Source organism: Gracilinanus agilis, chromosome 3, assembly GCF_016433145.1.
Source record: "Gracilinanus agilis isolate LMUSP501 chromosome 3, AgileGrace, whole genome shotgun sequence".
NCBI classification, from domain to species: Eukaryota; Metazoa; Chordata; class Mammalia; order Didelphimorphia; family Didelphidae; genus Gracilinanus; species Gracilinanus agilis.
The window spans coordinates 679,728,590-679,746,208 of record NC_058132.1 but is presented as its reverse complement, the minus strand read 5'-3'; the positions used below and the strand labels follow the sequence as shown (position 1 = coordinate 679,746,208).

Genomic DNA, 17,619 nt, shown 5'->3' with positions numbered 1-17,619 from the left:
AAAGAAAGAAAGAAAGAAAGAAAGAAAGAAAGAAAGAAAGAAAGAAAAAGATTTAAGGAGAGGGGGAGAGGATTTCAGAGTACCGAGGAAGATGAGAAATAGGAAAAGCAGAAAGATTGGGGGGGGGAGTGATAAAGACAAAGACAGCAGAATAAAACAGAAAGAGAAGGTAAAAAAGAGGGAGAAAAAGATGGGGTGATAAGAGACAGAGAGGAAAAGAGATGGCATAGTTGACAACCAGAAGTAGATTTTCATAGATTAGGGAAGGCAATTAATTCTAGCCTAGGACTCTAAACTCCAAGGAGCCCAGAAAATGTTGATAGAAAGAAGTAAAAAGCTTTGCTGATGGGAAAGGCTTTATTCCAGGGGGCACTGAGTCTAATGGAAGAATGGATTGAGTGGAAAAGGAAACAAATAGTAAATAATAGATGAGCTTAAAAAAAATCGCTTCAGCCGGGGACAGAGATGCCCTGGAAGGAGAATTAGGAAAGGAAGCCATAAAGTTTTCAATTCCTTTTTTGTGCTAGTGGCCCATCCCCATCCCCATTGACAACTTGCCCAGATTGGAGACAGCTTCAGGGATGTACCAGTCCTTGATGCCTGTTCTAAATGTCATCGCTGTGCCAGATTCAGGGTCCTCTGGTGCCAAACCCTGGCAATGAAGCCACAGTTCAGGTGGTGCAAGGAATTCTGGGATGTCTGAAAGTGACATGAGTGGAAGGACTCACATCCCATCTCTCTTTAATGCCCTATTATCCCGAAAACTGGCCCTACAAGTCAGTTACTTGGTAGGTATATAGAGAAATAATCCAAGAGATGCTCAGAAACAATTGTTCTTTTACATTGCCTGGGTGATTTACCTCCTAATGCCTAATTAGAGTAAGAGGGTAAAAGTGTAAAGTGATAGCAATTGGGATGGGTGGGAAGAAGCAGGTTAATGGAAATCAACCAAATTCTTTTTGATTTTCATCTTGCTTGAAATTTAACCTCAAATGAGGGCAAGAAAAATCATAGAAAGAAACACTGTGACCATCTGTTCCATTCCATTCCAAATTCATAAATAAATGAAAGGGAGCCCAGGTTTTAGGTCTGCATCCAAATACTTGGAGACTCAGGACTCCCTTTGCTAGAGTAGGCACTACTGCCTGTCTCATTCAGTCTGGGGGGATGGCAGAGAGTTAGAGCATAAATTCAAAGGGTCAAGGTCTTGACATATGACAAATATCTCCACTAGCTTCCTGAAGATTTGTGACTGTTCAAATGATATCATGTACCTCTAAGGGCAGGTATATTCTAATATCTACCAGTTGAGAATACAGAAAGTCTTTTTTGTTTCTTTCTTAATCTTTATTGATTTAGCTCATAAAAACCAACCAGTCATTTTACTTTTTAATTAATGTTTTAATGTTTCAAAAATAAACTAGGGGATATTGATGTCTATTTAGTTTTTTTAATTTATTTTAGTGATCATCTAATGTGACAGGCCTGGGCCACAGGTATATTTATCTTAGACTTTCTGATCCAAATTACAAAGAAGCAACAAAGCTTGAGTTGAGGTTCATGTGAGATATGGGTAGGTGGAAGGTTTAGGTTTCTTTTCATAACTAAGGCACAAGTGAAATGATCTTTTTTTTTCCTTTTCCATATTAAAACCTTGTAAGAATATATACATTGGTGGAAGTGATTCGGGGTGTGATCACTGGGATATAACCAGGCTAATTGGAGGTCTTTGCAATCAAATCTAGCCAATAATCTGTTTCTCCTTTTTTAAAAATGTCCTTAATATTTAAAAATGTTTCTTGCTCTGTCTTGCTATATTGTCTCAGAGAGGTTTTCCCACTGGTAATTCTATGAACAAAGAGAAAACAATTCCAATTTGATCATATTTTCCCCTTAATTCAGGAAATGTATGAGAGACAAAAATTTGTTCACCCTGGTTTTAAATACCTCACTCAACACAATTGCAAGATTAAGAGAGAAATGCTAGGACCACATGTGTCCATCGTAACCCTCTCAGGCAAGGTTTCATAATCTGGGATCCATGAACTTGTTTTCTCAATATTTTGATAACTCTATTTTAAGATAATTGTCTTCCTTTATAATCCTTTGTACTATATTTGATGCATTTTAAAACAGTATTCTGAGAATAGGTTTATAGGCTTCATCTAAGAATCTCTTCTATAAGTAATTGCTCAAGTCTCCCTAGGTCATACTTGAACTGACCAGAAACCTTGAAATTAACAAGGTCCCCAAAGAAGCTGGATGGATGACACAGAGAGGAAAGGGGGACATAGTGGGAGAAGCCAGCAGAAAGGAAAACTGAGTTATTAGCTACCAGCCGCTTACGGAAACTAAAGAGGACCTTTATTTATATACATGCAAGATCTTTCTATGGAAAGTCCAATGAATTATGACTAGCCAGTAGGGCTAAATAAAGGGATTCATTTTTTACTGTTGAATTTTAGCTGGGATTTAGCCTAGTTATTAATGGAAAGAGACTAGAGATCAATAATGCTTCAAAATTACCGAGCTACTGAACTGCTTTTTAAAATTATTCTTTCACAAGAAAAGTAAAGAAAAAGGATATGGGAAGCTAAGCAGTGATGAAGACATCGAAATAATTGTTGATCAAAATCAGGTAAGTGGATACTTCCATTGGTTTCCTTTTGCTTGTTCTATATTCCTGAATGTTGAGATTCCTGATAGCATCTAAGGTCTCTTTACCTGTAAGATCTCTGGGGTTGTGTGTGTGTGTGTGTGTGTGTGTGTGTGTGTTAGAGTTCATTTGCCTTGATTCTTGGGGGCCTTCTCCTCTGACTGTGGCCTTCCTAGCAGGAGAGGTTCTAAGATCATGCTCTGATGGTCAGAGAGCCAATTGGTCTGGGCCAATGACCACCTACATAATAGGCTATGGATGCATATATTGCAAAAGAAAATATAGAACAGGCTGAGAGGGATTTGAGAGTCAGCTAATGTACTACACATGGATGATAACTTTGAGGAGCAAATTAGATGAGAATGAAAAAAGGAGGTCTTTCATTGATACCTAACAATTAGTAGGAAACTAGATGGTGTCCAAAGTCCTTTCCAGCTCTACATCTATCCTCCTACAATCCTTTCATAATACATTATGCTCTCCATAATTTTTCTTGCTTGGTTCTCCCAAGAACTCTATGGGATAGGCAAAGCAAGTGTCATTCTTTTCCTTCCATTCCTTTATTTTTCTTCCATTTCTCTTCTCTTTTCTTTTCTCTTCTTTTTGGGACCAGACCGATGGCTTCTTTGGCATAGGAAACTACTGGTAAGGAAATTCTCTTTACCATTGTAGATTGCCACCTGCTCTGCCTTAACGCATCTTTAGAATGGTACATAACAAGGAAGACAAGGGATTATTCTGTTAATCAGGACCCACATTCCCATCAGTAATTCTGGGAGCAGGAAAACACATGTTCCCACTTAAGAAATTTACCTGGGGGGCATTGAGAGGTTAAGCCAGGAGGTGCCAGAAGTGATATTTGAACCCAGATATTCTTGGCTCTGAGGCCATATTTAGGCCCAACCACAACACATTGCTCTCATTGGAAGATTATTTTGAAGATAATGAAATCTAGGCTAGGAGAAGTTCCCCAGGGTCATATACCTAGTAAATGTCAGAGTGGGCAACAGAACCCAGGTCTCTTGGTTTTCGTTCCTGTATATCTAGAAATCACATACAGAGAATTGATTTATTAAAAAAAAAACAAAGGCCAGCAGAGAAGGTTAAAAGAATTATTGACCAGAGTCTACCCATTAAAGGTCTTGTCAAATATTATAGCTGATTTTTGAAGGCAAAAAAATGTGAAAAACTAAGATGATTATAAGAAGGAAAAAAATATTGCTTGTATGAACTTTCTTGGACACAATGGCAAAATTGCTCAATAACACCATGAATTTAAAGGTAAATTAGAGGCTCTTGGAAAGCTTTTTAGGCTGCCCATTATTCAAAAAGCCTCTATCTTAGATTTTATGTGAGCACATAAGGTGAAATGAAAGCTGGCTAATGGCCCATAAACAATGACATGCTAAGTAATGAGAGGTGTCCAGTACAGGGCTGTGGGAATCGGCAGCAACCCAGCTTCTGACATCTTTGTTAAAGATCTTGGAAACAGGGCAAGCAGCAAATGTTTTTTTGATGGGGAGGTGGCCCAGAAGCCTGAGCTGGTGCCAGCTCAAATGAAAAGAGAGAAATGATCTGATACGACTAAAAGAGGGGTCAAGGTTTGGTGTCGATAAAGAGAACAGTCAACCCAGAGGAGGCACCCTGAAGAGAGGGAGGCCAAGATAGCCTAAATGGGACCACTATAAAATGGCCCACCATATTGGGAAGATAGAAAGGTGGTTGAAACTAGAGCCAGAAGTTCTGGGTTTGAATTCCAGTTCTTCCACTTGCTATCTGTATGATTCTTTGGGTAGGATTCTTAAATCTCTCTGAACATTAGTTGTCTCATCTTTAAAATAAGGGATTTGAGAGGTGGATATTTCCTAGTTATATAACCCTGGGCAAGCCACTTAACCTTGTTTGTCTAGCCTTTGCCCTCCTGTCTTAAAGTTGTTACTAAGACAGAAAGTGAGAGTTAGAAAAAATAAGGGGTTTGAACTAAATGTTCTCCTTCTGATTTCCAGAAATCATAAGTATCTGTGGTTGAAAGGAGCCGGAGAGGAGAAGTTGATTAGAAGATCCTAGAGACCATAGCTAACACCCCGAATAGTGAGCTAATGGAGACAGAGTTTCTGGAAATATTATTCAGGTCAAAGGATCATAGGTTTAGACCCAGAAGTCATCTGGTCCAACCTAATAATTTTACAGATGAGGAAACTGAGGCTTAGGTAGGCAAAAGACTTGTCCAGGTTCACTCCATAATAGAATTGGGTTTACAGCTCAGGTCCTCTAACTCCAGCCCTCAAATATAGTCTTTAATCCATTGTACCATGAGAGGAGCTATGATGTGTTGAGTCATCGTGGCACAGGCTTGCCATCTAGCCTTACCTTATAAAAGTGTCTCATTATCATCCAAGCAATTATTTTGTTCCCTACCCTCTTCTACACACTCTTCTGCACCCACCTTTCCTTCTTCCCACCCACCCCTCAACAGAATGGCTCTAGCAAGGGAGAAATATGAACTTGGCCTTGTGTTTCTGTCACCAAGGGTCAAATTGTCATTTTAACTAACAAGGCAAATGATGCTAGGACTTGAATACTAGGCTAACCAATTAACTACCATTTTAATTATGCTCGAATGATGACTTGGAGGAATGTACTTTTCTCTTCCCATTGGTACAGGTGGGAATTTGGGGCCCTGATTAATAGATTAGTTTCCAGCCTTCTTTCCTTGGCAAATACCATGCTTCAGATGCATTAAACATTCTTTATATTTGTGTCAGAGGCCATTGGGAAGGTTGTGGTGGGGTAAGGGAAGGATAATAATTTGTCTGTAAAAATAACACTATCAAAATATGTCTTTCTTTTAACTTTTTTTCCCCTTGCAATCATCTAGAAGGTGAGTTCTTAATTACTCTTGACTTTTTTAGCATCTGGGGGACACTGGAACTCTGCTTTCTTAAAGGTCTTGGTTTAACTAAACGCCCTGGTACAAAATTGATGAAGAGTCTAGAAATGGAGAAATCAGGGTATTCCTTTTCCTAAGGGAGCCCATCCCAGTGGCATCCTTCCCCAGCAAAACTTACATGGTCTCTTATTGTGAAGGGGGCCTAAAAAAGAGAGGAATTCTATTTCTTTGCTTCTTCAGGATCCCACACCTATGTCACTTCCTTCACCTGGACCTCAAAGGATTGAATACAATTGAAATGTAGTCCTGTCAATTTAGGACTTCTGGATTTATGCATGGTAGATGGGAGTTGGATACTGTCTTTGCTCAGACCTTCATGCTCAGACATATTTAAAACTTTAGTAATGATGTACATGGTTTGGCTTTCATATATGCTGTTCATGGTGGCACTCATCCTTTCCATGCCTGGGATATTTATTTCATGTAGAAGTTGTGAGAAAACCTTCTAGCTGAAACAAAGAGAAATCTGATACACTGAGATAAAATATTTGGGAACTCACTAATTAGTAACCATGTATACACATGTGTGCATATGTGTGTATGTGTGTTTAAAGACATGAACTGTGACATCATCAGTGTAGGTACTTCCCTTGGATATGAAAAAACCCTACACCAATACAGATTGACAATTCATCAGTAGGAAGCAGTCCCAGAGTAGCCTGGGAAACTGAGAAGTTAGAGGCATATTCAGGGTCATACACCCAGTTTATTGCAAATGAAAGATTTGAATCTAGATCTTCTTGACTTCATGATTGACCCTCTTACACACAGAGACACACACAGAGAGAGATATATGTGTCAAAAACATATAAACCTACGCTTCTCCTTTATGTTAACAGGAAAAAAATCACTCTCTTATGTTATGTGCATCTGTAGGCTAGCAAACATTTATTATGCACCTACTATATTCTGGAAACTATGCCAAAAGCCCCTTTGCCCCCCTAAAAGCAAAGACAGTCCCTGATCTCAAGAAGCATACACTGTAAAAGGAAAGACAGCATGGAACTATCTAGGTACATGCATGCTAAATTCAAAATTCCAGAATTGCCAGAAGGTGATCTGGGAGGGGGAGGCATGTGAGGATGAGAAAAGAATAGAGGAAGAGAAGAGAGAGAAATGGTGGGAAGAGAGAGAGGAAATAGAGAGAAAAGAGATAGAGAAATGAGGACAAACAGAGATGAGAAAGATCCGATGATGAATGAGAGAAATGCATTTTGTTTTCCCAAATTACACATTTGCTTCATTAAATTTATATACCACAAAATGAAAACCATCTTCTAGCATGTTGCATTTTCTCTGGCATCAGCATTCAGTCTCTTCTCCCAAATCCATCTGGAAACAGCTTGGTGGAGTTGAGTCTGCACTGGCCACTCCCACAAGCAAAGCCCATAGAAAACTCAGCAGCACTAAATAAAATAACTGGAAATCGAGGCTGGGGAGAGGCTCCCTAATTTCATTATCTAAACAGCTATTCCAAAGCTGTCTCCGCACAAATATGCACAGGCTGTCAAAGTGAGAGGCTGCATTGGCATGACCCCAACTTTCTTGAAGATGCTCAAACTTGCTGAGTGAGCAAAGAATCAATATGAGTTGCAGCCAAGTCAAGCCTTGTGTAGATTTTGCTCCCCTCAAAGCCCTGGTCCAGGCATCAAGGAAATGCTTCTCCATCAACCCAATGAGCATTTATGAAGCACCTACTATATACAAGGTACCATGTATGTACCATACAAAGACAAAAATGAAAAAATCCCTGCCCTCGAGGAGAGGAGTAGGAGGCTGAGGCATATAAACAGGGACAAATAAATGTAATAACTTGAGAAAGAGGGATACAGCCTAGATTTGGGCTTCCTATAGAAGGCAGCACACAAGCTGAGCCTTATTACCAAGTGAGTAAGACCATAGTGCAGGGGTCAGCAACCTTTTTGGCCGTAAGAGCCATAAATGCCACATTTTTTAAAATGTAATTTCGTGAGAGCCGTACAGTGCTCACAGTGCGCGTTCCTGTAACAGCGCCTGAAAAAAAAATTGACTTTATGGCTCTTGCAGAAAGAGCCATATCTGGCCCTCAAAAGAGCCAGATATGGCTCAAGAGCCATACGTTGCCGACTCCTGCCATAGTGGAAATGTCAGACCAACAACTCCATGACAACAGGGCTGCAGTCTATTCATGGTGAGATTGTTTCATCCTAATATCACACAAATGCCCATGAAATATTCCCAAGCACCTTTTCCATGAGAACCAGTGGACTACAATGTCAGGAGAGATATAATAGTCAGCCTTCTGAAAATAAATGTTTTTCATTGGGAACCACAACTAAATGCTCGCCCCACAACCTGAGAGGTTTTAAAAACCATATACAGAGACCACAAATCAAAGGGGAAAATGTTGAATTAAAATCATGAAGAATCAACACAAATAAACTAAAAAAAAATCATAAAGAATCCTAGGAAGAGCTCGGACAGCTTGACATCAAATGAATCAGTTTAAATATTGTCTTTGGGCATACTAAGGTAAATAGAACAAGAATAATTTCCCATGTCAATCTTGATTAAGAGTGTAACATTTATTTTTTCATGATGGCAGCCATATTTTTTTTAGGCTTTAGTTTCTTCTGTGCCAAGAAAGGGCCCTGCATTCTATAGAGATAAGCATATTGAAAAGAATGAGAGTGAAGTCCATAATGAATAAATTAGCCCTATTCAGTGGATGATATTTTAATTACAGTTATCATAATTCATAGCTTAAGCATAATCCAGTTCAAAGAACATTTATTAATCCCCTACTTTATGCCAGGCACTGGGCTAGCTACAAGAAACACGTAGGCAAAGATGAAAGAGTTTTTTGTCCTCAAGGATCTTAAAATCTATTGGAGGATACAAAATATACACAGCTAAATGAATAAATAAAAAGCACATACAAAGTAATTTGAGTAGGGGACATTAATAATTGGGGATCAGAAAAGGGATGAGGGGGCATCTGACCTGAACCTTAGAGGAAACTAGAGATTGTAACATATGGAAGTAATGGGGGAACACGTTTTAGTCATGGGGGGACAGCCAGGGCAACAGAACAGAGATGGGAGAAGAAATCTTGACTTGGGAGAATAGCTAGAGGACTCATTTCAATGGACCTCAAGAGAGGGATGTAGGGAACCACAAGGCAGTAATATAAATCTGGAAAGGCAGATGGGAGGACTTGAAATTAAATGTCAGCCTGAGGACTTTGTGTTCTTTTTAGAAGCCATGGGGAGCAAGTGAAACTTCTTGACCAAGAGAATGATGGAGAGATTTTGTATTTTAGAAATATTCTTTGGCATATGGTGGAGGATAGATGGGAATAAAGAGAGCCTTAAGGCAGGGAAGCCAAGTGAGTGATAATAAAGGTTTGAATTAGGGTAGTGGTTGTGTGAGTCAAAAGAAGTAAAGAAACAGATGCAAGATATGAATGACAAAAGGTGGCAACTGATTAGAGATAGTCTGAATGGGAGCAAGAGAGAAAAGTTGAGAGTGACACCAAGGCTTGTAAATCTGGGGAACTGAAAGAGAATAGGAAGATGGGAGATCTGTTTGGATTTTTAGCTAAGAATGTCAAGGTTTCAATTTAAAATGTATGAGAAATATAGGAAGGAAATAACAGACCTTTTGTGTTGTGTGAGGAACAAATGAATGAATGAACAAATGAAAAAGGATTTGCTAACCACTTACTATGTGCCAAGCAAGGTGGTATGAAGATCATTAGGTTCTAAAAATAGACTCTATATTGTGCTAAACTGGATTGAATTCTTTTTATGATATGACACGATGTGCATGTTCAGAAGGAAAGTGATGTTCCTAACAGAACACTATTAGGAAGAAAATGACTGTGCATTCTTTGTGTAAGTGAGAAGTAGGGAGTGACAAGGAAGACAAAAAGGCCCTTTTCACAAAAGTCATATTTGTCATCCTCCCATTGGGCATCTTCATACAGATCTGAAAACAGGCACGAAAAGGAAATTACACTTATTGCAACCTACTCCCAAGCCTTTAAACAGACACGAGAATGTTAAAGCTTGAAGAGACCTTAGAATTATCTACTCCAATTCCCTCATTTTAGAGAGGAAGAAACTGAGGTCTAGAGAAGGCATAGAACTCATCCAAGGTCACACAAAAAGTGGCAGGGCCAGGAACAAATAGAATCCAAGGCTCATGCGCTTAATCTAATAATCCTTCTACTTGACTATTGCACCTATGGAATTCTGGAATGTCTATTCTGCATACAGAAGACACTGAGATAATGGATTTTGTATCTGACCTGAAAGCATAGTGGCTAACACATTTCATTGTAGACAAGGGACACAGGATGAAATTTAGTGAATAACTACTTATTTTATCCCTTAATGTGTCACAATTCTCCCTGCCTTATACAATCTTTTATTGCTAGTTTGCCCAGATATGTCCATCCTCTTAGCTATTAGAGACATGCCTCCCAAAATTAAGTTATATTCCTTTTATATATATTCTGTATTAACCTGCATGAGTGCATATAAATACATTTATGTTTATATAGACACACATGATTTTGCACATGTATGAATATCTGTGTGCTATGTGTATATGTATATTATATATATATATTATATATACATATATATGTATGTATGTATCTCTGAGAGTAGAGATTATTTCCTTCATTGTATTTGTGTCCCCATCACTTAGCACAGTGCCTCTTGGAACATAATAGGCACTTCCACTAAAATGGGCACATACCATTTATCTTATTATAAGACACACAAACTGTGACTAGCAGGAATAAATCAGCCATACAAGTTAGCAAGACAGGACCAAACAGATGTCAAACCAGTGTCAATAAACATTCTTTCAAGGACTAGATTTATCATCTCTCATAAGCTTTGGATGGTCATGACTAAGACAGATGTGATCTTTGAGATACTCTCGGTATTTGGGATACTTTTGTCAACACGAGCAAGTGAGAAAGAAATTTGTTTAGAACTAGAAGCTAGAACCAATTACTAAAAATCCAAGTTGTAGAAATGGTTCCCTGAGAATTGGAAAATATGGGAGCTACCACCAATGTGTATGCTGAAACACCATGTGTGTTAAATTGATCATTTATGCCATCTATTACTGCTTCACTTGTGATTTCCAGTTTGTCCTTTGGAAGATATAACTAGAAGAAAGGATATAAGCTAACTTAAAAAAGAAAAAGAAGAGATTAATTCAGTGAAGATAAGATGATAGGCAGATAGATATGTATTCATGTACATATGTGTTTATTTTTATCACCAGCATTTTTCAAGAGTGAATAGGCATTAGAGATCTTCTTCTTCATCATCCTCATCATCTTCTTTCTCCTTCTCCTTCTTCTTCCCCTCTTCCTCCTCCTCTTGCTCCTCCTCCTTCTTTTTCTTCTGAAGTTATCTTATGTCTCAATCTATATGCACTAAAATGAATGATGATAAGAATAGCATGTGAAATGTATTGTTATTTAGTATTGTCTGGCCAGAATTTTGTTTCCTTTTTTCTTTTTTTCCAATGCGGCTGACACCTAATTATAGCCCAATCCTTTTCCCCTCTCTATTTCTTTTTCTCTTTACATCTCCTGTAAAGTTATTGTATAAAAGATAAGAATCAAATTCCAATGTTGTGCTTTCTTGATAGATTCCTGACTGTTATATATGGTGAGCTTGCAAATAAGCAATAAAAATGGGGCTGAGAAACACTCAGGGAAAGTTTCAAAGAGGCAGTTAGAGGCACAAGGTCAGAAAAAAAACTTTTTCATCATTGGATCTAGTCAAAACTAGAATGGATTACCTTAAGAGGTAATGAGTTCTTCCTCACTGGGGGTCTTTAAACAAAGACTGGATGACCATCTGTGTAGTATTTTATAAAGGAGGATCAGAGATAATAAAAAAATTCAAGTTGGAAGGGATCTTAGAGTCCTACTTCCTCATTTTTTAGATGAGGAAACTGTATCCAAGAGAGATTGACTTGTATAAGGTCATATTGGTAGCAGAGGACACAGTCAAGATAGAAACCCAAATCATCTAACTCCAAATCCAATGCTTCACCACCATACCATGATTCTCCTAATTCATATGGTTATACAGTTGAAGCTAAAGAGTACCCAAATGGCTATCTGGTTCAATCCTCTCGTTTTGTAGATCAAAGAGGGTTCAGTGACTTGCCTGAATTTACAGTTAGTTTCAGAGGCAAGACTTGAACTCAGTTTTTCTAAACCCCACTGTGCCACTGGGATCCTTTCTAGCTCTGAAAACCAGTGAATCAGAGACTCTTCTCTGTCCTTCTACTTTTAGCTTGTTGCTTGGGAGTCACCTCAGACTTCAACTTCACTGAGTGATGGATCTAATGTCTACCCAAACCTTGTCTTCATGAGAAGAAACTGATAGGGGAAAAAAAGGATCCCATTAAAATAAGTTTCCATCATTCTCTGCCCTAGAGGAGAGTCAAGCCTTCCAGGATGGGTGCCTGTATTTAAAATTAGCAAAAGAATAAAAATGGGGACACATGATGGTCTGATCAACTCTGATCAGATTTTTAGTGTGTGTTTCCTCCTAATGAATATTGTGTGAGAATACAAACAGCTTTATATGAGGTTAACTGAAAAAAATGAACTGACGTATAAGTGTTCACCCAGTTTCTTTGCTCCTAAATATTTCTCATTTGTGCCTGAATAGACAGGCAAACTCTGTGTTCTCTGTGGAACAAAGAGCCACAATGCTGCACAGAGGACATTTCAGACTTTATCTGTCTAGAGCAATGATTCCCAAAGTGGGCACCACCGCCCCCTGGTGGATGCTGCAGCGATCCAGGGAGGCAGTGATGGCCCCAGGTGCATTTATCTTTCCTATTAATTGCTATTAAAATTTTTAAAAATTAATTTCCAGGGGGCTAAGTAATATTTTTTCTGGAAAGGGGGCGGTAGGCCAAAAAAGTTTGGGAACCACTGGTCTAGAGGCAAAGTTGTTGGGGCGATGTTTTTTTTGACATTGTCATGTATTCTAGTTTGCTGGGGCTGATTCTAAAGGCATGGCTTGGTTCTAGAAAGACAGAGAAATGACAGGATTAAATTGATATTTACTCTACCTCCTGGAATGGTTTTCAGAACCAGTCAGGAGGTCATACGGCTCCCTGAACTAAAGGTGACAGAGTGGGAAACTTAGAGAATAGGATTGTTTTCCAAAATCACATAGAGACATAAGGATCTAATTACAAGAACCCTGGCCTAGAAGTCAGAATCCTAGTGTACTTTTTAGCGCATCTCCTGCTGACTAACCAGGCGCCTTTGGTCCAGTCACTCAATGTGGACAAGTCTTAAGTTCCCTCTTTAGTAAAATGAGAATGTTGATGGCTATAATGACTAGCTTATAGGACTAGTGTGGAGTTTAAGTGAGATAAAGCACATGAAAGGACTTTGAATCAATCAGTAAGCATTTATTAAGCACCTACTATGTACTGGGTATTATGCTGGTACCCCAGGGATGCAAAGACAAAGAATGAAATAATCCCTACCTGCAAACACCTCTGAAATGTTATATAAATTTCAGCTATCCTCCTCCTCTTCCTCTTCCAGAATTACTGTGGCATAGTGGATAGACAATCTGTCTCATAGGCTAAAAGCCCTGAGTTCAAGTCCAAACTCTCATGTCTACTGTTTGTGTGCCTTTAGAAAAGTCCATTAACTCCTAAGTGCCCGAGACAAAGCTCTAACACTTTAAGTTGCAAAGAAGACACCGATCTATATTTGTAAAGGGAATGTTCCCACGAAGAATTCTTATCAACAATGAAAATGCAAGCCAGAACCCCAAAAACTTAACATCAGTATGACAGTGTAAATTATTTAATTTCTCAGTGCTCTAAGCTAGCAGGTTTCAAACTCTTTATAACTCTGAACTCAGCCTCTCAAACTCCAGGACCTTTTTACATTCTTAAAAATTATCACAGACCCTCCTCTCAAAGAACTTTGGTTTATGTGAGTTGTTTCTACCTATATTTACTGTATTAGAAATTTAAATGTAGTAGAATTGTTATGAAAACAGTCTTGACCTTTCAGGCTCCCTCAGGAACTCTTTGGGTCCCCAGACCACCCTCTGAAGTAATTCTCTAAGACAATCATTAGAGAGAAAGTGAAAAACTGTGTTAGTATAGGTAATTTGTTTTCTAGGGATTTTCCTGGAGGATCTACCTGACTCAAGTTTCTCCCTACTCTAGTCCATTCTCCATTTAACCACCAGAGGGGTTTTCCTAAAGTGCAGGTCCAACCATCCCTTACTCAATAAACTGCAGTGGCTCCCTCTTGCCTCCAGGATCAAATACAAAATTCCCTCTTTGGCATTCAAATAGCTTCCATACCCTAGCGCCATGCTTTCCAGACTTCTTACAGCTTACACCCTGCCCTTCTAACCACACCAGGATCTCTCAACTCCTAGCATTTTCTCTGGCTGTTCCCCATGCCTGCTTTACTCTCCCTTCTCTGCTCTAACTATTGATTTCTCTGGCTAACTTTAAATCCAACTACACTCCCACCTTCTTTGGGAAGCCTTTCCCAATCCTATTTAATTCTAGTGTCTTTCCTCTTTTAATTCTTTGCTATTTATCGTACATAAAGCTTGTTTTTACATTTTTTTGTTGTCTCTTCTTTTAGATTGTGAGCTTCTTGAGTATAAGAACTGTCTTTTTCCTCTTTCTGAATCCTAGTATTTAGCACAATACCCATCATATGGTAGGTACTTAATAAAGTAATAAATAAAATAAATTAATAAAATAAAAAATTGAATAACTATTGTAATGGCACACATGGCCTTCTGTTAACATATTTATGGCATATGCCAAATTTTTCTCCCTTTTGAATTTCTTCACAAACACAAGCTAGATCCTCCAAAGTAAAGAATAGAGGAACCAGTTACACACTAAGAGAAGGAATGTGGCCCAGAGGAAAAAAAAAGAATATTTAGATTTAGAGTCAGAAGTCCCCAGTTGAAATCTCAGTTTATTTCTTGTGTGATCTTCGGTGAGTCACTTAGCCTTTGTTATTATGCTCTCCATAAAATAACTGATTCCTGAAATCATAGGATTATTGATCTAGAGTTGAAAGGGAAGTAGAATTCAACTACTCCAACCCCTTCATTTACCAAGGAGGAACCCACAGCCTAGGAAAGTTTAAGTGACCTGCCCAGTCCAATGCTAGCTGATGTCAAAGGCAGAACTATGAAACCAGGTCCTCTGACTCCAGAGCCTGTGATCTTTAATATAGTCATTAATTGATTTCCCTTCATCTCTAACTATGTGATACTTCCAGATCTGAATCCTGTGAAATCTGTATTGGTACCCATGGCCACAACTAGGATGGCACAACTAGGACTCTATTTAGAAGATACAAAAATTCAAAATAATGATTTTTAAAGATTTTGCCATTTTAAAAACTGTTACATTTATATTTCAATAATATTTTCACTCCTTTGGTAGCATAGAAACATATTAGCAAGCATAATAATTCTAGAATGGTACCAGATTTTTTTCATTCACCATCACCCCAACAGCATAATAGTGAGATGCTCCCAAACCTGCCTCCTCCATAACCCTGGTCCAGTGGCAACCTCTTGGTACCTCACAGTCTATGTTCCCACAGAATATTTGGTTAGTGTCAGGGGTTTCCCCACATGGCTAGTTAGAGATGTATGTAGTGCTAGTTCCAGTTCTGGATATGTATACCTTCTATTCCTCCCCCATTTACCATGTACATGTGTGTAAAAGAGAATTGAAGAAGTTACCACAATAGAACAGCAGGGTCTACATTCTCACTGTAGAGGCATCAAGAAAGACTGTCTTCCAATGATTGGAACTTTGGTCATGAAATCAGTGTAAGCCTTGGCAGTTTTAGCAGGTAAGGGAAAACCTGTGCACTCACTGAACAGGGAATAGATTTATGCCTTATAGAAATACAGCTTTCATCATTACTGATAAATATTCTTTGAGCACCCAACCTGTATTATTCAGAGGATGTTAGGCACTGGGAGAATTTCTGCTGCAATCTCTGATTTTCTCCAAGCTTCTTTATAATGAAAAATACCAGTTCCATCATGTAGTATTCTCTGATTTTCTACCACCACCACCACCACCACCACTGCCACCAGCAGCACTGTGTTCTTGCCTTCCTCTATGATCTTTTCCAACTCTAAATCAACATGGACTTTGTTTACCTCTCTTTCTGGAAATATTTTTGCCCTTCCAAGACTGTAAGCTTTTTGAGGACAGGGAGCATACCTTATTCTCATATCCTATACAACACTTAACACCCTGCATTGTACACGTGGGCAATCAGGTAACTTTTGAAGCAGAAGCACTGGATGTGGAATCAGGAAGACCTGAGTTAATATCTTCCTCCTCAGAAGAACAATCATATCCATTGGGGCAGAAAATTGTATCGTGCCCTATAGAGAAGTGGAGGGTAATAAACAGGCTGGTGGGGAGAGGAACAATACAAGGGAGGGAGAGGTTGGGAGGTTGTTTTAAAAGCACTATAGTAAGAGGGAAATAGTAAGAGGGGAGGGAAAGGGAAGAAACTGACTAAAAGTGAAAAGTTGGAGGGGAAAGTAAGAGGTTTAATAGAAAAGGCAGAATCAAAGGAGGAATTAAAATTAGAGCAGAATATACAGACAGGAATCATAACTATAAATGTGAATGGGATGAACTCACCCACAAAAAGGAAGTGGATAGCATAATGGATGAAAAACTAGAATCCTACCATATGTTGTCTACAAGAAACACACTTGAGGCAGGTAGACACACACAGGGTAAAGGTAAGAGACTGGAGTAAAATTTACTGGACTGCAACTGAGACAAAGAAGGCAGGAGTAGCAATTATGATCTCAGACAAAGCTAAAGCAAAAATAGATCTCATTAAAAGAGATAAGGAAGATAATTACACCTTAATGAAAGAAGGTATAAATAATGAAGAAATATCAGTACTCAACATATATGTGCCAAATGGTACAGCATTCAGATTTCTAAAGGAGAAACTAAAGGAGCTTAAGGAAGAAATAGTAAAACCATATTAGTGGGAGACCTCAACCTTCTCCTATCAGAACTAGATAAATTGAAACAAAAAATAAATAAGAAAGAAGTGAGGGAAGTGAATGAAATGTTAGAAAAATTAGAGCTAATAGATATCTGGAGAAAAATAAATAGGGAATGTTTATTTAAATTAAAATTTAAAATAATAAATTAAAAATAAAAAGGAATATAACTTCTTTTCAGCAGCATATGGTACATATACAAAGAATGACCATATACTAGGGCATAAAAACATTACAAACAAATGTAGAAAATCTGAAATAATAAAAGCAATTTCTTCAGACTATAATGCAATAAAAATCACAATAAGGGCTTATGGAAAGGCAGACTTAAAATTAATTGGAAACTAAAAAATCTAATTCTTCAAAACTGGTGGGTCAAAGAACAAATCAAAGAAACAATTACTGATTTCATTGAAGAGAATGACAATGAGGTGTTAACTTGGAAAAAAACACAGCATTATTAAATAGTCAGAAAAACCAAGTCTTTAATCAGGATAGGGATTACAGCACAATCTTTAGGGTTACACACTCAAAATCCACACAGAAATAAAAGCCCTGAATACTCTGGCTCTGAATCCCTGGGAGTAACACCCTGCTAGATGCCAGCTTCAAAGAGGGACAGAACTTGGGGGTCTTTTATATCCTCTGGAGAACTACATATAGCAAGCATGAATAGACAAACTGCAAGCAGGCTACAAAGAGGTCTGTAGCCAGCCTCAGGGGTATCAGGGAGCAGTCAACTATAAAAATTGCAAAGGAACCAGTCAAACGAAGAGCTGGACTTCCTGAGAGAGGGCTTTAATACAATGAAGAAGCTTCTAAAACAAATAAAGGCACTCAACATTTTGACTATGTTCACTAATCCCACCCAAACTAGGGTCCCCAAATGGTTTAAGGTCTTTAGTTCAGCCCCAAACAGG

At 38.4% G+C, this 17,619-nt stretch overlaps 1 protein-coding gene across 1 annotated transcript in view; it reads left to right on the top strand.

The window, feature by feature from the left end:
- Nucleotides 1–674: 674 nt before the first annotated feature.
- PEX5L (peroxisomal biogenesis factor 5 like) overlaps nucleotides 675–17,619 on the top strand; it is a 200,657-nt gene continuing 183,712 nt past the window's right edge. The window contains exons 1-2 of the mRNA XM_044669564.1: nucleotides 675–788; nucleotides 2,567–2,638. Coding sequence (XP_044525499.1) covers nucleotides 696–788; nucleotides 2,567–2,638 — 165 coding nt within the window. The 5' untranslated portion in view covers nucleotides 675–695. The remainder of the gene's footprint in view (nucleotides 789–2,566; nucleotides 2,639–17,619) is intronic.